Source organism: Andrographis paniculata, unplaced genomic scaffold, assembly GCF_009805555.1.
Source record: "Andrographis paniculata isolate CXL003 unplaced genomic scaffold, ASM980555v1 Contig69END, whole genome shotgun sequence".
In the NCBI taxonomy this organism is placed as follows: Eukaryota; Viridiplantae; Streptophyta; class Magnoliopsida; order Lamiales; family Acanthaceae; genus Andrographis; species Andrographis paniculata.
The window spans coordinates 5667100-5685286 of NW_026137605.1; the positions used below are offsets into that span (position 1 = coordinate 5667100).

The following is an 18187-nucleotide window of genomic DNA, read 5'->3' on the forward strand; positions in this document are numbered from 1 at the left end:
TGTGATATAAAGATAATGATATTTGTGTAATATATTATAAGTTGTAAGGGTTTATGGGACGAACTAAAATAAAAAAATGAATACTTTGTTATGGGACGGAAGAAGTAGTTTTTTTTTTAAAAAAAAAATTAATTTAGTGATAATAATTAAATATATAATAAATTTATTTTTAATTATAATTATATATACATAAAATAATAATTACAATTAAATTCTTTTATTAATATTAAATTTTTAAAAAATAAAATATTAATTATTATATAAACTTTTAAATAAATTCGTAGGTTATATAAATTTAAAAATAGACCAAATTCGTACTTTATAATCATTTTATTATAAATTAATAGGCCAGTCTCATACCTTGCTTTTTTTAAAAGTAGACTTTGTTTGGGCTCTTTATAATTAGGCTTAAAGCCAAGCCCATCCCATCCCTTCCCTATCCACTTACCGGAGGGGTCTCACTCTGACTCTAGAGCATTGCATTCCTCTCCTCTTTCTTTCCATGGCCATGGCGTCCGCTTCTCTATCGTCGGCCTTGAATCAACAACACCTCTTCAATCTACCCAAACAGTGCTCAATTCTTAATCTTAGATTCTTCTCCTCCACGTCATGCTACTCCCTCAATCCTTCGCCATGTCGCGTCTTTTTCCGCCGCCGCGTGCACGCGCTGAGCTCCTCTTCGGTTTTTTCCCGAAGCTACTCCAAGTGCCAGAATAGATATCCAGATTACGGTGGCAGGAAGTTTTCCCAAGTTCCGAATCTCCGCCATTTCATGCCCAGGGCCACTGCCGCAGTCGCCGACGGCGGCGTTTCCGGTCCCCAGGTCGAGTAAGTGCGCGTTCCTTTTGAGTATGTTTAATCGCATTTTGAAATTGTTATGCAACAATAATTGAGTGAGAGTACTGAGTTAGAAGCGCTGGAAAGTGAAGCTTTTGATAGTATTAAGCTAGTGATTACTATGATTAAGTAACTATGGTCTGGTCTGGAGATAGATACTTGTTAATGTTTTAGTTGTAGAAAACTTATGTACAGTTAACTAGCTTTTTTCAGAGACAATTGCAATGCTAAGGTCGCTAAATGATTGGTCTCTCTGTATTCACGATGTGCATGATTTATTAGTTTTCAATTACTTATCTGTTCATTTTTTATTTTTTATTTTATTTCTATAGCCCTACAATTGAGTCGGGTGTTTCTCCAAGAGGTAGGATATACCATGAAACTTATGGATGCCAGATGAATGTCAATGATATGGAAATTGTCCTATCCATCATGAAGAAAGCTGGATTTGGTGAAGTGGTGGAGACTCCTGAGGCTGCGGAGATCATATTTATAAATACATGTGCTATCAGAGACAATGCAGAACAGAAGGTGTGGCAGAGGCTTAATTATTTTTGGTTTCTGAAACGGCATTGGAAAAGTAATGTTGCTACGGGGAGGTCGCAGTCCGTCCATCCTCCAAAAGTTGTTGTGCTTGGATGCATGGCTGAGAGGCTTAAGGATAAGATTTTGGATGCAGATAAGATGGTTGACGTTGTTTGTGGGCCTGATGCATATCGAGATTTGCCACGGTTATTGGAAGAGGTTGATTCAGGTCATAAAGGGATCAACACCCTCCTCTCACTTGAAGAGACTTATGCCGATATCAATCCTGTGCGCATCTCAAAGAATTCGATTAGTGCATTTGTCTCCATAATGAGGGGTTGCAACAATATGTGCTCTTTTTGCATAGTTCCTTTTACCAGAGGCAGAGAGCGATCGCGTCCTGTGGAATCCATAGTTACAGAAGTAGCCGAGCTTTGGAAAGAAGGTGTAAAAGAGGTAACTCTCCTGGGGCAAAATGTAAATAGTTATAATGATACATCTGTTGTTGAAGAGATTGGATCAGGAGTCGACTGGAAATACAGTGATGGATTTTCCAGCCTGTGCAAAGTCAGGAATATCGGTCTACGCTTTGCCGATTTACTTGATAGACTGGCAGTTGAGTTTCCGGATATGCGATTCAGATACACTTCTCCACACCCTAAAGATTTCCCTAATGAGTTGATATATATCATGCGAGATAGGCATAATATCTGCAAGAGCATCCATTTACCTGCACAGTCAGGCAGCAGCGCGGTACTAGAAAGGATGCGCAGGGGATATACCCGAGAAGCATACTTAGATCTTGTTGAGAAGATACGTTCTATAATTCCAGATATTGGGATAAGCAGTGATTTCATATGTGGTAAGTTTGGTTTTTATCTTTATTTGTTGTTTCTCTTTTCTTAGTCAATTTTGAAGCATGTGATAAGTCCATTGTATCTTGATATAAAATATTATCACTTCCATGTCATGGATCCTGTAAGTCGGCCAATCTAGCAGCCTCCATAATAGTTCTATCATGGACCAGTATTGCAACATCTTTCTAATCATCTTGCACATCAAACATTTCCGTTACTCTCTGCGCAATCTGTCCATTAGCTGTCTAGAATCTTTTTTGTCTTTATTTAGGATTGTAAATGTTTAAAATTGATTATTATCAATGACATTTTGTAGAAGTTTGAAATTTAAGTTATTTGGCTCTATTTTATCATTGCCATTTCATATTATGAAAGGATTTGTTTTATGACCACCTTATCTTTAATGGTAATTATTAAATACGGCATAAGATTTTAAATACCCTTCAAGTTCAAATCTCCACCATCAATTTATGGAAAAATAAATCATAAATTGTGGTAAAGTATCCTGTGTGCATGTGACCAGGGATTTGTTCTTGTAATTAGATAGAAAATAAATATATGATGGTAATATCTTTGTATAAGTTGAATCTTTAAGTTGAGATGTTCATCGAATAGGGGGTAATATTTCTTTAATCCTTTTTACAATCATCATACACTTTGAAAACTTGCTTACTTAGCTTTTTCTGGCCGACAGGCTTTTGTGGGGAGACAGAAGAAGACCACCAGCAAACCTTAAGCCTAGTACGGGCTGTTGGCTATGATATGGCATTCATGTTTGCTTACAGCATGAGGGAAAAAACACATGCACACAGAAACTATGTTGATGATATTCCTGATAAAGTAAAGCAGAGAAGGTTAACAGAACTTATTGAAGCTTTTCGGGAAAGCACAGGTCAATGCTATGACTCCAAAATCGGATCTGTCCAACTAGTCTTGGTTGAAGGGCCAAACAAGAGAGCGCCCGACTCAGAGCTTATCGGCAAGAGTGATAGGGGCCACAGGGTATCATTTACAAATCTTCCAGTCCCCGATAAAAACAATAATGGTGTGAACCGCAATCCAAATGTTGGCGATTATGTTGAAGTTCAGGTATCAAAATCTACTAGGGCATCTCTTCATGGAGAAGCACTTGCCATCACCAAATTGAGCTCGTTCTATGCTGATATGCACGAAGAAGTTTCCACTTGTGTAAATGTATCTTAGGACAAGATGTTGCAACCCCTTCTATTTCACAAGGACGAATTTCTCACCTGATCAAAATGTGTACGAGTGCAAGCAAGTGGGTTGTGAATTTAGCGCCAATATGACTATCCACCTCATTGTTCTTAGATTAGATGGGGTTTGGCTTCTGGTAATAGCTTCTGTCAAGCAACCCTTCTGGATGCAGCAGTACCTGTTGCTGATCACTAAATGAAGACTTATCATGTTTCCTGCTTCTCGCCGAGACAGCAGGTGCTTACTTTCAAGGCAGTAAATATATTAAAATATATTGTGTCTTCGTTGCTTCTAATACAGCAGGTGCTTACTTTCAAGGCAGTAAATATATTAAAATATATTGTGTCTTCGTTGCTTCTAATACATAGACATTGTAACTGCCTTGAAGGTTCGAACTTCTTACAGGAAGCCTCCTCCTCGGTCTGATCCCTGATTGCTCCTCACTTGAAGGATTGATATTTATCGCTTCTATATTATGTCTTTTACTGGTTGTATTTTGCAGATTGAATAACCAAAGACGACTCAACTATCATTTCAATGGCCAATAGATGGTCAGGTATTATATTTGTTCTTTGGCATCCGTGGTTCCATAGTTCCTTGAGTCGATGGCGAGTATCTTCTATTTTATTTATTTATTTACGTCCAGGGATTTTTTAGAATGGCCAATTCATGCTCAGTAGTCTTGGAGATGCCTTGAGCTAAGTGTTTTTTAGTCTATGGTTGTAACATAACATGTGTCCTGTCGTCGTCCTACCTGCATTACCTACTACTTTCGAATGGATTTGCACATTAGTCTTTTCTTTGGTAACAAAGTTTTTTATGTCAATAGTTCAGCACTAACATTCCTGCTTGCCCTACAGTAGTATTTGGACTTTAACCTCTTAGTATTGGACCAGGCTGCTTGTAGATGGAGACATCTCTTGTTTGGAGCAATGACATGGATTCGATTTGATTGTTGGGCTAAAATGTGCGATGACAAGCTAAATTACAATATAATTAATCAAAATAATGTTGGGTGTAAGCCCCACATTGATTAATTACATTAATAATGATGCATACAAATATTATTGTTTAACCGAATCATTACATAATTTATTTTTTCTCGAAACTAAAGTATGTGTTTAAAGTCCGTGTGTGCTTGGCCCAAGTTCTAGGCTAACTTATCCAATTCCAATGCTCTCATTATGGACAATAATTACTCTTGTTGTTGGAGTTGTGGATTACGCTTGCTACCTTATTCCCCAAGTGATAATGCATATAAAAGAGGTAATCCATTTTATTCTAAGCACCACAATTATCTTTTCTCCTCCTTTCTCTTAAACAATCTCTGGCCACCCTAAAAGCGCATACATGTGCACAAGCTCGGGGCTCAAGTCTTATGATGTGGGGTCAAACTCTTGGAGATCAAGTGGTGAGGTGTCCCTCGTTTGAGGGTTGGATCTTAAGTTCGATCCTAAATGGGTGCATGTGTGTGTGGTAAAAAAAAGAAAGAAAAGTCTTGGGATGTGAGTTGTGAGTCATTGACAAAATCAAATTTTTTCTGAAAATCCAATATCCATCCCAAGATTACATATTTTATCTTAAGACAAGCCCAAACTAAAGTCCATAATGTCCATTATGACCGTCATTATGGATTGTAAATTGTTACCGATATAGATTAGTCTTTTCTATTTTATTTCCTAAGCAGTCATGCCAAAAAAAGGAGTCCTCCCCTTGATTCTCAAACACCATAACCATCTCCTCTCCTCTCGATGAATTTATTATTTGAAAGAATTATTTTACTTTTGAGATGAATTCAAAGGTGAGAGGAACACATTGACGATTTAAAGAGTGTCGTGTTGCAGTTCAAAAGTATTTATCAAATAATAATTTTTTTTTTATGATAATCGATGAGTATCGGGTCGAACTCATAACATTAATATTGAGGAAAAACTTAAGTCAAATGTGCATACTAGTTTATGAAATTGAACTTGAGATTAAGTTGCATTGAAAATAGAATTAAACTATGAAGTATAAATTTATAAAGCGAGTATAAAGGAGAAGATGATGGATGGCTGAAGTGAAAGTTGGTCACGTGGCAAAATGAAGGTTCGCAAAATCATGATGATGGCGATGGATGAAATGAATTAATAGTGTGCATTTGGTGATAGAAGTATAATATTACGGGAAGAAGAAGGAAATGATGTTTGTGTGAGGTTAGAATATATTTGCAATATATGTATATACTTTTTGTAGTAGAATATTGTGTGCACATGATCGTATAAGACTTCTGTTTGCTAAAGCACTTCACATTCACAATGATTTGTTAGTCCTTGAGGTAATATCAAAGAAAACAAACTAATCCCTAGGTAATCCATTTCTAAATGCATTATTATATGTCCGGAGAACCGTTCTCCTTGACACTTACGACTGATTTAACTATCTCTTTACTTGTTGTCAAATATTTTAAGTCAAATTATATCCAAAGCGTTGCTTTCGCGGTAGGTCCTAGATCTACCTAGTACTGTGCAATCCTCTCAAAACCTCCTAACTAGATTCGGTTACGTAAATTATATTTGCATTTTAATCAAAATTTATGCTACTCACATCGCAAAACAAATATCTTATTGGTGTCATCCAAGTGTTTAGGTGTTATGGACAAGAATGATATTTCATTTATCGCTAAGAAATTAAACTTTGTGTTTACACTACAAAAATAGTAAATTTAGCTAAGTGTGAAAAGTAGATAGAATGGGTGGCGAGCACGTGACTCATATGACAAGTGCTATCAACTATCCGCGCTAGACGTCTTGAGCTACTTAGAGCTTGAGCTCTTTCTAAAATGATTGCCTTTTTAGTGAGTGAAAATGTTATAAATGATTCAAATCAACCTCTATTTATAGGTACAATCAGAGCTTTTGGAAGGTTGACAGTTACAATTTTTCAGCTGGCATGATAATTTCCAGCCGCCCAACCGAGCAGATGCGAATTTGAACGGTCAAGATTCCTTCTACATGGATTTTGGTGAATTTCTTTAGATTGATCACTGAACGAACTATTCCTTTGATTTTCCAATCATTCACATCCTTCTATCTTTCAAACACGAGATAGGATCGCGATCTCACAACACGAATAGTCAAAATATGACCTTATCAGATTTCTTATTTTCGCCACATGAATTTCTTCTGATTTCTGCCTCAGAACACATCTGAAATTTCTCAACACACAAGGCTATCACATGATACAAAATGAGGTTAAAAACATATATTCCAAGGCATTTAAAGTCAGTCAAGTACAAATTTAGTCCGAAACCACCACGTATGCTTATAGATATCATTAAAAGAACATGTCCAAAATCAATGTTATTACCTCTTTTATGCTCTCTCAAACTTCTTCGGCCACCCTTTACCATTACAAAAAACCTTAACCTTCTGACAAGCTTAGATCCCTTTCAAGTTTGTTGGCTGGAGCTCCAACAATTAGACGTGTCACTTTCATCTTAGATGAAAAACTATTTTATCTTTGAAAGTAGTACTTCGTTGATTACCTTTCTATCCTCCAATTTAGGTTTCTAGATGACATACATGGTATCATCATGATATGACTACCTTACCTTCTATTTCTTAGTCTTCCACGCCTATTAACGACTTATCTCCAGTTCCATCACTTTCCATTCTTGTGGCTCCACCATCAACACGGCTCTTCGCCAAGGCATTCAATCTAATCATAGTTTTAATTTCCTTTTATCATTTTCTTAGTACCATCGATTATCTCATTTCATGCGTAGTGTTGTATTTGTTTTAGATTTAAATTTTGTTACTCACTCTTGGTATGAGGCTTTAGATTATTTAAGGTGGTGATAGACTATGGTAGAGAAAATTTCTATTTTGTAACTTGTCAAGATACAAAACAAGTAACATGTAACATGTTCATGGATTTATATTGTTGACGTTGACCTTGATGGTTGTGTTGATCACCCCAAAGCTCACTTATTGTGAAGGTTTTTACCAAAGTATGTGGCAAAGATTATCCAAACACCTTTTCTCCAATCACCAAGATAGCTTCCATTATCCCATTTCCTCTCTCATGGAAGCTATGCATGTTTGGCCTATGTATCAGCTAAATATTAAAAATATTTTTGTGCATGGTGAGATTTAAGAAGAAGTATATAAAAACCAAGCACATGATTTTGTTGCTTAAAAGAAGTATGGTTTCGTTTTTTTTCCTTTGCACTCATTGTATGGCTTGAAATAATCTCCACGGACATGTTTGAACAATTGTGTCTTGTTAATCAAGAATATTAGATGATACAATATTCATCTGATCACACCGTATTCCATATGTATACCTAGAGGGACATTACATATACTTGATTGTTTATGTTAACGATATTTCCATAATTTGGAATAACAGAGATGATATCACATAGTTATAAAAGCACATGCGCAACCCTTTTAAGGCTAAGGATTTGGAACCATAGTGGTAGTTCTTAGGGTTTAAAATTGCATGGTCAAAGAATGATATGATTCTATCACAAAGAAAATACTTGATATGCTGGAACAATCAAGTATAATTGAGTGTAAAGATGGATTATCCTATACATCCAAATACAAAGTTGATTTTTTTATTGAGTGAGCCCTTAATTGACCTTGGATGATATAAAAGCCTATTTGGAAAGGTTAATTATCTACCCAACCCAATAAAATCATTCGTGATTGGTGAGTCAATTTTTTCGGTCTCCATATGACCCCTTAGAAAAAAAATTTGTACATCTTAAGGTACATTTAAGGATTCTTCAAGAAAATTTTACTAAATACAACTCAAATTCACTCTAAAATTTTTGAAAATTCATATAATGATTGTGCAGGATCATCAGTGAATGTGTATTCTAGCTCGGACTATTGCGTATTTATTAAAGATAATTAATATCTTATAAAAGTAAATCAAACGTGGTTGCATGTTTTAGTATTAAAGCTTAATCTCATGTCATGGCCTTCTATATTTCTGAACTAATTTAGATTAAACAATTACTTTGTGAATTTAAATTTTGAATTTTGTGAGATAACGAAGATTAAATTATTGTATGATAAGCAAAAAATGTTGCACATGGACTTAAATTTGGTGTTTTATAAGTGAACAAGCATACGAAAATAAATTGCCAATTTATCAAAGAGATATAGTATTAGTTGAATATATAGACATCAAATATATATTTTCAAATGATCAACTTGGCCCATTTACTTCCAATTAGTTTAGGCCCACTTTGTCTATATATATTCGTTGCATCATGTAAATTAAATCAAATCAAAACTAGGGATGACATACCATACTGAACCGAAAATTTAGAACCATCCTGCATACCATACCGAAAAGTTTGGTATGGTAAAAATATATACCGGTACCGTACTGAATCATTTGATATATCAAATTTCGGTATACCGAAATTTTTGGTACGATACCGGTATATATCGAAAATTCAATATTTTATAATTTATTGGTATCAAATTGATATATACCGGTTATACCGAAATTTGTTTTAAAAATTTTAAAAAGATCTTCTCATGCTCAGCCAAAGAACGACGAAATAATGACAGTAGCAATTACAGATATTCCAGGAAGTAGCGCAACGTACATACAGTAAAAAAAGAAAAAGAGGAAAAGAAGAAAAAAAAAAAAAAAAGGAATGATGGAGAAGAAGAACGGAAAGAAGCGAAAAAATTGAAGAAAGAAGAAGGATGGAGAAGAGGAAGAAGAGCTCAAAGAGGGCAAGAAAGAAGAAGGAAGAAAGAGAAAATAAAGAAATTGAAGAAAGAAGAAGGATGGAGAAGAGGAAGAAGAGCTCAAAGAGACCAAGAAAGAAGGAGAAAATAGAAAGAAAGAAGAATTAGGATGTTTTGGCTGGGGCAATTTGCATTTGTGGAGTGGGTTAGATTTTTTTTTTTGGTTATTTTTAACTTTTTAATTTTTATTAATTATATACTATTACACGTACAATTAATGCAAAAATATTAAAATCTCTTACACACCTTCGTTAACCAATAAAATACTACAAAATCCAAACGGTCCGTTGACAAGGGACTGAGGAAGTATATTAATAGTTAAATTATTTAATTAAAATATTATTGATACAGTATAAAACCGAACTTTACTTTCCAAAAATTCATATCGATATGGTACCGAAATTTACGGTACCGATACTATACCGGAAATTTTGGTATACCAAATTTTCGACATTTTCGGTATGAAACAGTACGATAAATCGGTATTTTGCCATTTTCGGTAGGATTTATTCATCCCTAATCAAAACAAAACAAAACAACTAGAACAACTAAAAACCAACTTCAATCTTCAATATTGCTTTTCAAGTAAAATTCAACAAGAAGCATGTATTGGTATTACAAATGTAGATCATGCATCGCAAACTTGTTTTTACATTTGAAAACAGGTAGAAAAGCTAGACACGTATGACATTTCTTAAACAATATGTACCTACAATAAACCAGCCTACTAAGATGAAAATGAAGATAGCCAAATATGTGAGGAAGGTGTTTCCTCCGAGCCCAAACCCAAGTGCAAACACTAGGAGAAAGGGTAGATAGGTCCGGAAAGCAGCAATCTTACTTACAAAGCGTCCTTTGACGAACATAAGTATAGCTAAGTTTACTACATTCCAATTGCCAGCCTGAAACTTCAACCGGTTCAGACAATTTGCGACGAAAGAATGGCAATTGCAAGTTAAGATGTTGTAGGAGTTGTGTTGGTACTCTAATGTACTTCTCCTTAATGCATCATCCCAACTAGCGATTTCTCGTCCATCTTCACTCTCTGGTGGCTCATCTATGTTGCTGTGGTCAGTAGAGCCTAGTAAAGTGCAACACTGCAGGAACAATTTGAGATGCAAAAATTAATAAATCTCAGGTCAATAGTTTCTCCATTTTTTCACAAACATCATATACACTTTTGGGATCCTATTTTAACAACTACTGTCTGCTGATGAGTGGAGATACTAAACAATCATGAGAAGCAATATTGAGATGAGAATCAGTTCATAACAGTTCAATATTACTTTTATGAATCTAAGGGGGCATTCTGGACCACAGAATAATAATGTAAGTTCTGGAACAGTTTGAAATGATAAATGAACTGTAGCTAGAATATGTTTTTATATTCTCTAAATAATCGAACAATGTCAAAACTTTCACAAGCATGAACGTAATCAGCAATGATCAAAAAAGAGATAATATTCATAAATTTTATAATTAGGCATTATATAGAATGCAGTCAACTCATATTCCCCTTACGGATTGCAACTTATACGAAACATAATGTTGGAACTATAAAGATGATATATGGAATGAAATGTTTTCGGCAGAAACTCAAACTTGTTCTGAATGTTTTTTAATTTAGAGCAAATCCATCAAGATCATATACTTGTGGAGATAAATAAAATAATGGATAATCGAACAAAAGCATGTTAGTTAGCTTAATGAACCAAACTCAAACATGAGACATTCTACACGCTCATTTACAACCTTTACCCTACCACGAATGATATTCTACAATCCACAATGATATTCTACCAAGCATCTTTGATCATATCAACAAAAACTATCACTCCAGACAGATCATGTAAAAAACTTGATTCAGAACTCTAATTTATACTGAAAAGCTCATACCTGCTCCTTGCTCAGTTGAATGTACCTCTTTGGAGCACCGAACGTGAAGTTATCAACGCAGACGAAATTGGGACCAGCAAAATCTAAGATAACTCCATCCTCCCGGCATATCCCGATGTGCCCGATGCAAGGGAAAAACCACGAAAGCACAGGAAGCGGCGTCCACACAATGCAGTAGGGAAATCTGCTTCTTTTTGGATCGATCTGCGTCGACTCCGTCATGTCACCTCCGATCATCAAATTGTGCTCCTCTTTGGATCCCATTACCTAGACGGATAAGATGACCAATAGCTGGGCAATAGAAATCTGGAATCCTCTGGAATCTTTTCAGGATCACATCCGAGCTGCAGAACAACATTTAACGCAGTAGATTAGTTCGCTTCGCGGAAAAACTAATGTAATCTTCCAAACCCTAATTGTTTCTAACGCATGAACAATTGGAGAATTAGGATGGATAGAGGGGAACATGCCCTCAGCGGGATGCAGTTCGACGGCGAATAGGCGGGGCAGCACGGCGTAGATCGGCTCAAGTTCGAAATTGACGGCTGCTCCCACTCAGGTTAATTTGAAACGGCCGAAATCAGAAGAGAGCTAAGCGAACTAGCAACTGGCAAGTACCCCCGTCTCCACCACATAATAAATAATACTTCCTCCCCTGCATCTCATATGTGTATTTTTTTTTTTTTAAATCCGATAATTTTATTTTATTTTAAATTTTATAATTTATAATTTTTTTAAGAGATATTTTCATAAATTTTGGTCTCAATATAACTAAAAATTTACTCTCTCTATCCCAAAAGAAGTATCTTATTGAGAGTTGGCAGAAATTAAGGAATAATAGTATTTAATTGAAAGTTTGGTTTTTGAAGGATTTTAAAGAGTACGTTAGAGTAATAATTAGGGATAGTATGGAAAAGTAGGAATAATTTTGTTATAAAGTGGGGACCACGGCTACTAAATAAAGAAACAACACAATTGTTTTGGGATGGACGAAATGGAAAAACAAGAGAAATCTTTTGCGACGGATGAAGTATTAATTTTGGTCCAAATATAAAAAATTGATCAATTTTAGTTAATTATAAATCATTCCAATCAATTTTGATCTAATTATAAACAATTTAATTTTTTTTTTTTATCTCAATATAAACATTTTCAATCAAACGTCACGGCGTTAACGTAGCAGGTGACGTGGAAACTACACGGTCATGTATAATTTAGTGTACAATTATACACAGTCATGTTTAATAATTGATATAGTTAAAATTGAAAAAATAAATAGTAATTCTAATATAATTAAAATGTATCTATTTTAGTTCAAATATAAAAATTTATCGGGTATATTCTTTTCGGAAGATTTTGCCTAAAATTATACTTATTTACCAAAAAATTTTCTCTTAAAAATATTCAATTACACAACTATTTTGTTTATATTATAATATTAAAAATTAAATTTATATGTCAATACAATTATATATGTCTATGTTGAAATTGTTTGAAATTGTATTAAATGTAAAATAAAATTTTAATACTACCTCCATCCGGTGTTGATATTTGAATATTAATTATTATATTAAAACATAGTGCAAATTAATAAAAAAAATTGAAAAAAATACTTTAATTAGTCTCTTATAATACTAATAGAAAAATATTTGTACAAAATATTTTACAAATATAAAGATATTTTTAGTGTTAAGTATAATGACGCAAAAAATAAATGTGATCCTTAGAGACGGACGGAGAGAGTATAATATAAAAAAGAAAAATAGTTTTGTAATTAGATCTTTGTAAGTGGAAAAATTTTGATGAATAGTAGAATTTTAGGCAAAATTTTTCAAAAGAACATACCCGATAAATTTTTATATTTGAACTAAAATTGATACATTTTAATTATATTAGGATTACTATTGATTTTTTTTTCCATTTTAACTATATCAACTATTCTAAATTAAAAATATTTTTTTTTATAAAAAAAATATAACAAAAAAAATTAAATTTTAAACCAAATTACGGTTGTGTAGAATTAAACATAATCGTGTATAATTATACACTGAATTATATCGGCCGTGTGACAACATGACTATGTATAATTGTACATGGCCGTGCAGTTTCTACGTCACTTGTAATGTCAACTCCGTAATGCCCACGTCAGCAATTTCCATTAATTTTTTTAACGGTGGGACCAAAATTAGTTGAAATGATTTATAATTGCACCAAAATTGCTTGAAACTGTTTATAACAAGACTTAAAATTGATGAGTTTTTTTATATATAGACCAAAATTGATGAATTTTAGTTATACTGTGATCAAACTTTATTTTTTTTCCCTTCTTATAACTCTCTAGTATTACGTTTCTTCCCATTAACTCCCTGTTTTAAATTATTTATTCCTTTCAACTCTTATTATTATTGAAAGGCCTTAAATACCCCTGTTATGTTAAAAGACATATTTGCTCTTAGAATCCAAAATCTAAATAAATACTAAACAAACATTGTTTCACTTTCTCTCCTAGCATAGTTGCACGTGCTGGATCGCCGGTTCGCATAAAGTTTCTACTAAAAATTCATATCTCAACTTTTCTTTCATCAATTGGGTATTCTCTACACTTGAAATTGTAAATTATTAATATATTTTATATCATTGTTTTGTTGTTTATAAGATTTTTAAGATTATTGTGTTATAATACATTGTTTATATTTTTTTATCGTAATATAACAATGTATAAAAATATAAAAAAATCATTGTAATTCCAATAAAAAATGAAAAAGTGTGTAATTCAAAGTTATTATCACCCACAAAAAAATAAAATAAATAAATACATGTTTTCAGCAGAAACCATGGATATTTGTTTTGGACCCGAGATGAACTTTTCTATTATGTTTCCGTGAGATCGCGGAAATGCATACTCTTTCCGCGAGAAACAGTAAATTTTAAAGACAGTTGTACCTATATAAGAATCAAGTTGCAATTGGTTGTTGCTAGTCTTGTACATGTACTAGAATAAACTTGTACTTCAATATCAAAGTCGAGATTTTTGGATTTTGCCATTGTATTCGGATACAACCATGCATATACTTCAACAAGAAACATATCCCCAAAATTATAAGAAAAATTCTTAACAATAAAATGTCATTTTTCATATTAAACGTAAATATATATATATGTAAATGTAAATATTGCAATTGTACATATAAATATATATAAGTGTTGTTTATAGATGTTAGTAAGATATATATGTAAATAAATACATATTTAATTTTTATAAATATTGTATATATGATTATGTATATTAATATATACATAAATGTATATATATGTTATAACAATCTCGAAAAAATATTACGCAAAAGAGTGTGCCTACAATAGAAAATAGTTATACCTACACAACTCAAAGTTGTACCTACATAGGTAATAGTTATCATGTTACACTGACCCTCGTTAGGCTTGTACTTATACAAGAAGAAACTTGTACTTCGAGATCAAAGTCGATATTTTTGAATTTTTCCATTGTATTTGGATGTAACCGTGCGTATACGTCAACAGGAGCACATATCCCCCAAATTATAAAAAAACATCCTCAACAATATAACGATATTTTTCTTGTCAAATGTAAATGTAAATAAATATCTATTCATATGATTTTTTATAAATATTGTATATGCAATTATATATTAAAATAGACATAAATGTATGTATATATGTTATAATCATCTTAAAAAAATATTATGCAAAAGAGTGTGCCTACAATAGAAGACAATTATCGCTACACAACTCAAAGTTGTATCTACATAAGAATCAGGTTTCACTTGACTCTCTTTAGGCTTTTACTTGTACTAGAAGAAATTTGTACTTCGACATAAAATTTGATAATTTTGGGTTTTTTCACGTATTTGGATGCAACAGTACACATACTTTAACAGGGAATACATATCCCACGAATTCTAAAAAAATCTTCGACAATACAACATTATTTTTCATGCCAAATGTAAATGTAAATGTAAATAAATATCTATTCTTAAAAATTATTTATACATATTGTATATGCAATTATATATTAATATAGACGTAAATGTATATATATGTTGTAATCGTCTCGAAAATATATTACGCGAAAGAATGTCTACAATAGAAGACAGTTATACATACACAACCAAAGTTGTACTTACATAGGTATCAAATTGCTCTTGACCCTCGTTAGATTTGTACTTGTACTAGAAGAAAATTGTACTTCGATATCAAAGTCAATATTTTTGGGTTTTCCCACTGTAGTCGGATGCAATCGTACGTATATTTAACAAGGAGAACATATCTCACGAATTCTAAAAAAAATCCTCAACAATACAACATCATTTTTCATGCCAAATGTAAATGTAAATGTAAATGCAAATAATTATCTATTCGTTAAAATTATTTATAAATATTATATATACAATTATATATTAAAATTGACGTAAATGTATATATATGTTGTAACCGTCTTGATAAAATATTATGCGAAAGAGTGTCTAAAATAGAAGACAGTTATACCTACACAACTCAATGTTGTACCTACGTAGGTATTAAATTGCACTTGACCCTCGTTAGACTTGTATTTGTACTATAAGAAACTTGTACTTTGACATCAAAATTGATATTTTTGGGTTTTTTCACTATATTCAGATGCAACGATACATATACTTTTACAATGAACAAATATCACACGAATTATAAAAGAAATTCTCAACAATACAACGTCATTTTTCATGTCAAATGTAAATGTAAATATAAAAAAATATCTAATCATAAAAATTATTTATAAATATTGTATATACAATTATATATTAATATAGACGTAAATGTATATATATGTTGTAACTGTCTCAAAAAAATATTACACGAAAGAGTGTGCATGCAATAGAAGACAATTATACCTACACAACTCAATGTTGTACCTACATAGGTATTATATTGCATTTGACCTTCGTTTACTTGTATTAGAAAAAACTTGTGCTTTGACATCAAAGTCTATATTTTTGGGTTTCTCCACCGTATTCGGATGCAACCGTACGTAAAAGTTGTAATTGTATATAATTATTGTTTATAAATATTAGTGAAATATAAATGTATATGTAAATAAATATCTATCTGTAAAAAATATTTATAAGTATTGTATATACAATTATATATTTTGATATATAAATAAATGTATATATAATGTAATCACCTCGGGAAAAAAAGGTATACAGAAAAGTATGTCTATAATAGAAGATAATTGTACCTACGCAAACTCAGAGTTATACCTACATGGGTATAAAGTTGCTCTTGATCCATCATAGGCTTGTAGTTATACTAGAAAAAATTTGTACTTCAAGATCAAAGTCGATATTTTTTAGTTTTTCCACCATATTTGGATGCAACTGCACGTATACTTTAACTAAGAGCACATATCCCATAATTACAAGAAAAAACTCAGACAATACAACATCCTTTTACATGTCAAATGTAAATGATATGTAAATATAAAAATTGTAATTGTATATATAAATATATATATATATATTGTATTTAAATATTAGTCAAGTATAAATATGAATAAATATCTATCAATAAAAGCTTTGTATAAGTATTGTATATATAATTATATATATTAATGTATACATAAATATATATATATATACACATGAATTTATGAAAAATCCCCGACAATATAACATCATTTTTTATGTCAAGTGCACCTTCACAATCCAAAGCCCACTTCTATTGCCACATTTCATGTGGATACGAGAAGAAATTATTTTGAACATGTAGTATTGGTCGAGCACGATAAGACAATGAAATCGCTTCAAAAAATAGTACGCGAAAGGTTGTACCTACAATAGATGTCAGTCATACCTACACAAGTTTAAAGTTGTACCTATATAGGAATCAAGTTGTACTTAACTGTTCCAAATCTTGTACATGTACTTGCAAAGAATGCATCGGGCTAAAATTATTGTCCCTGAAGGGCAAATGCAAAGTGCTAATGAATCGAATGCACGGCTGAAGCATGGCAAACTGTAGGTTCCAAAGATAAAAATTATTGAAACAAAAGAAGAACAAATGAAATGATTGAGATATTGAACGTTAATCAAAATCCTCATGAAATGAGTTGTAATATGGACCAAACCTGATAAAATATCTCTTGAAGAAAATAAAGTTAATGAAAATTCAATAAATTATGTTTACTTGAAAGCACTAGAACCAAAATGACATGGTTATCGATAATAATTTTGCATATAATGTAGTACTTGATTTAATAAAAAAAGACGAGGATTTTAAACCTAGATCAATTATGAATGTTGCAAAAGAAAAAATTGGCCAAAATAAAAAGATGCAGTCCAGTTTGAATTTAATTCACTGACAAAACAAAAAATTTCAAATGCACTGTACAAACACCTGAAGATGGTAAGCATATTGGCTATGATATTTATTTAAAAACAAAATAATAACAATCCAGATATTAAGCAAATATTGTTTCCCAAGGTTTTACACAAAGTTCTGGAATTAATTTTATTGAAATTTATTTTTCAATAATTGATGGAATAATATTTAGATACCTTGTTAGTTTGACAGTTCATAAAAATTTAGATATGCGTTTGATGGATATCGTAATTGCCTATTTATATGGCTCATCAGATACTTATATCTACATGAGAATCTATGAAGAGTTTAGTATGCTTGAAGCATACACTACAAGAAAATCACGTGTTTTTTTTTTCACGAAAATTAATCACGTAATCAATTATGTGGTAATTCTCACAGAATTACTCACGTAATAGATTCTGTGAGTAAGTACTCACCGAAATTACTCATAAAAATTACTCACATAATGACTTAGGGAATCTAATACCTTAAGTAATTATCCGGAATATTTACAAAATTACTCACGGAATTAGATTATGTGAACGATTCAAAAATTAAAGCCCTATCCCCAATTTCAAATTTTCAGTTTGTGCGATACACCTCACGAATAGACGGCGGCGACAGATTTTGGGCGATTGACGGTGATGGCAACGGCGGAGGAGATGCTTTATATATTACTAATATTTGTTCGGTTGCGATTTTTTCTTATTTATACGTTTG

General features: G+C 32.3%; 2 protein-coding genes across 9 annotated transcripts; one reads left to right on the forward strand and one right to left on the reverse strand.

Moving 5' to 3' along the window:
• The first annotated feature begins 430 nt into the window (after positions 1-430).
• Positions 431-9434, forward strand: LOC127263778 (CDK5RAP1-like protein). 8 transcript variants are annotated; one of them, XR_007841552.1, is made up of 6 exons: positions 431-828; positions 1170-2224; positions 2914-3737; positions 3823-3854; positions 3937-3990; positions 9020-9434. XR_007841552.1 is itself a non-coding variant. In XM_051292996.1 (3 exons), exons 1-3 carry the CDS (start codon positions 503-505, stop codon positions 3420-3422), a joined length of 1890 nt encoding a protein of 629 aa, XP_051148953.1. In that variant the 5' UTR covers positions 431-502; the 3' UTR covers positions 3423-4323. The 8 variants fall into 8 exon arrangements, 2 of the variants coding, with proteins under 2 accessions (XP_051148953.1, XP_051148955.1); XR_007841554.1 differs by lacking the exons at positions 3823-3854; positions 9020-9434 and adding an exon at positions 4331-4547 and having other exon boundaries at positions 2914-3671; XR_007841550.1 differs by having other exon boundaries at positions 2914-3990.
• Positions 9435-9753: 319 nt separating this feature from the next.
• Positions 9754-11723, reverse strand: LOC127263356 (protein RTE1-HOMOLOG). The gene is made up of 3 exons (XM_051292338.1): positions 11560-11723; positions 11090-11433; positions 9754-10290 (listed from the first exon to the last, which is right to left on the reverse strand). The coding sequence occupies exons 2-3, from the start codon at positions 11351-11353 to the stop codon at positions 9868-9870; spliced, it is 687 nt and encodes a 228-aa protein (XP_051148295.1). The 5' UTR covers positions 11354-11433; positions 11560-11723; the 3' UTR covers positions 9754-9867.
• Positions 11724-18187: the final 6464 nt, after the last annotated feature.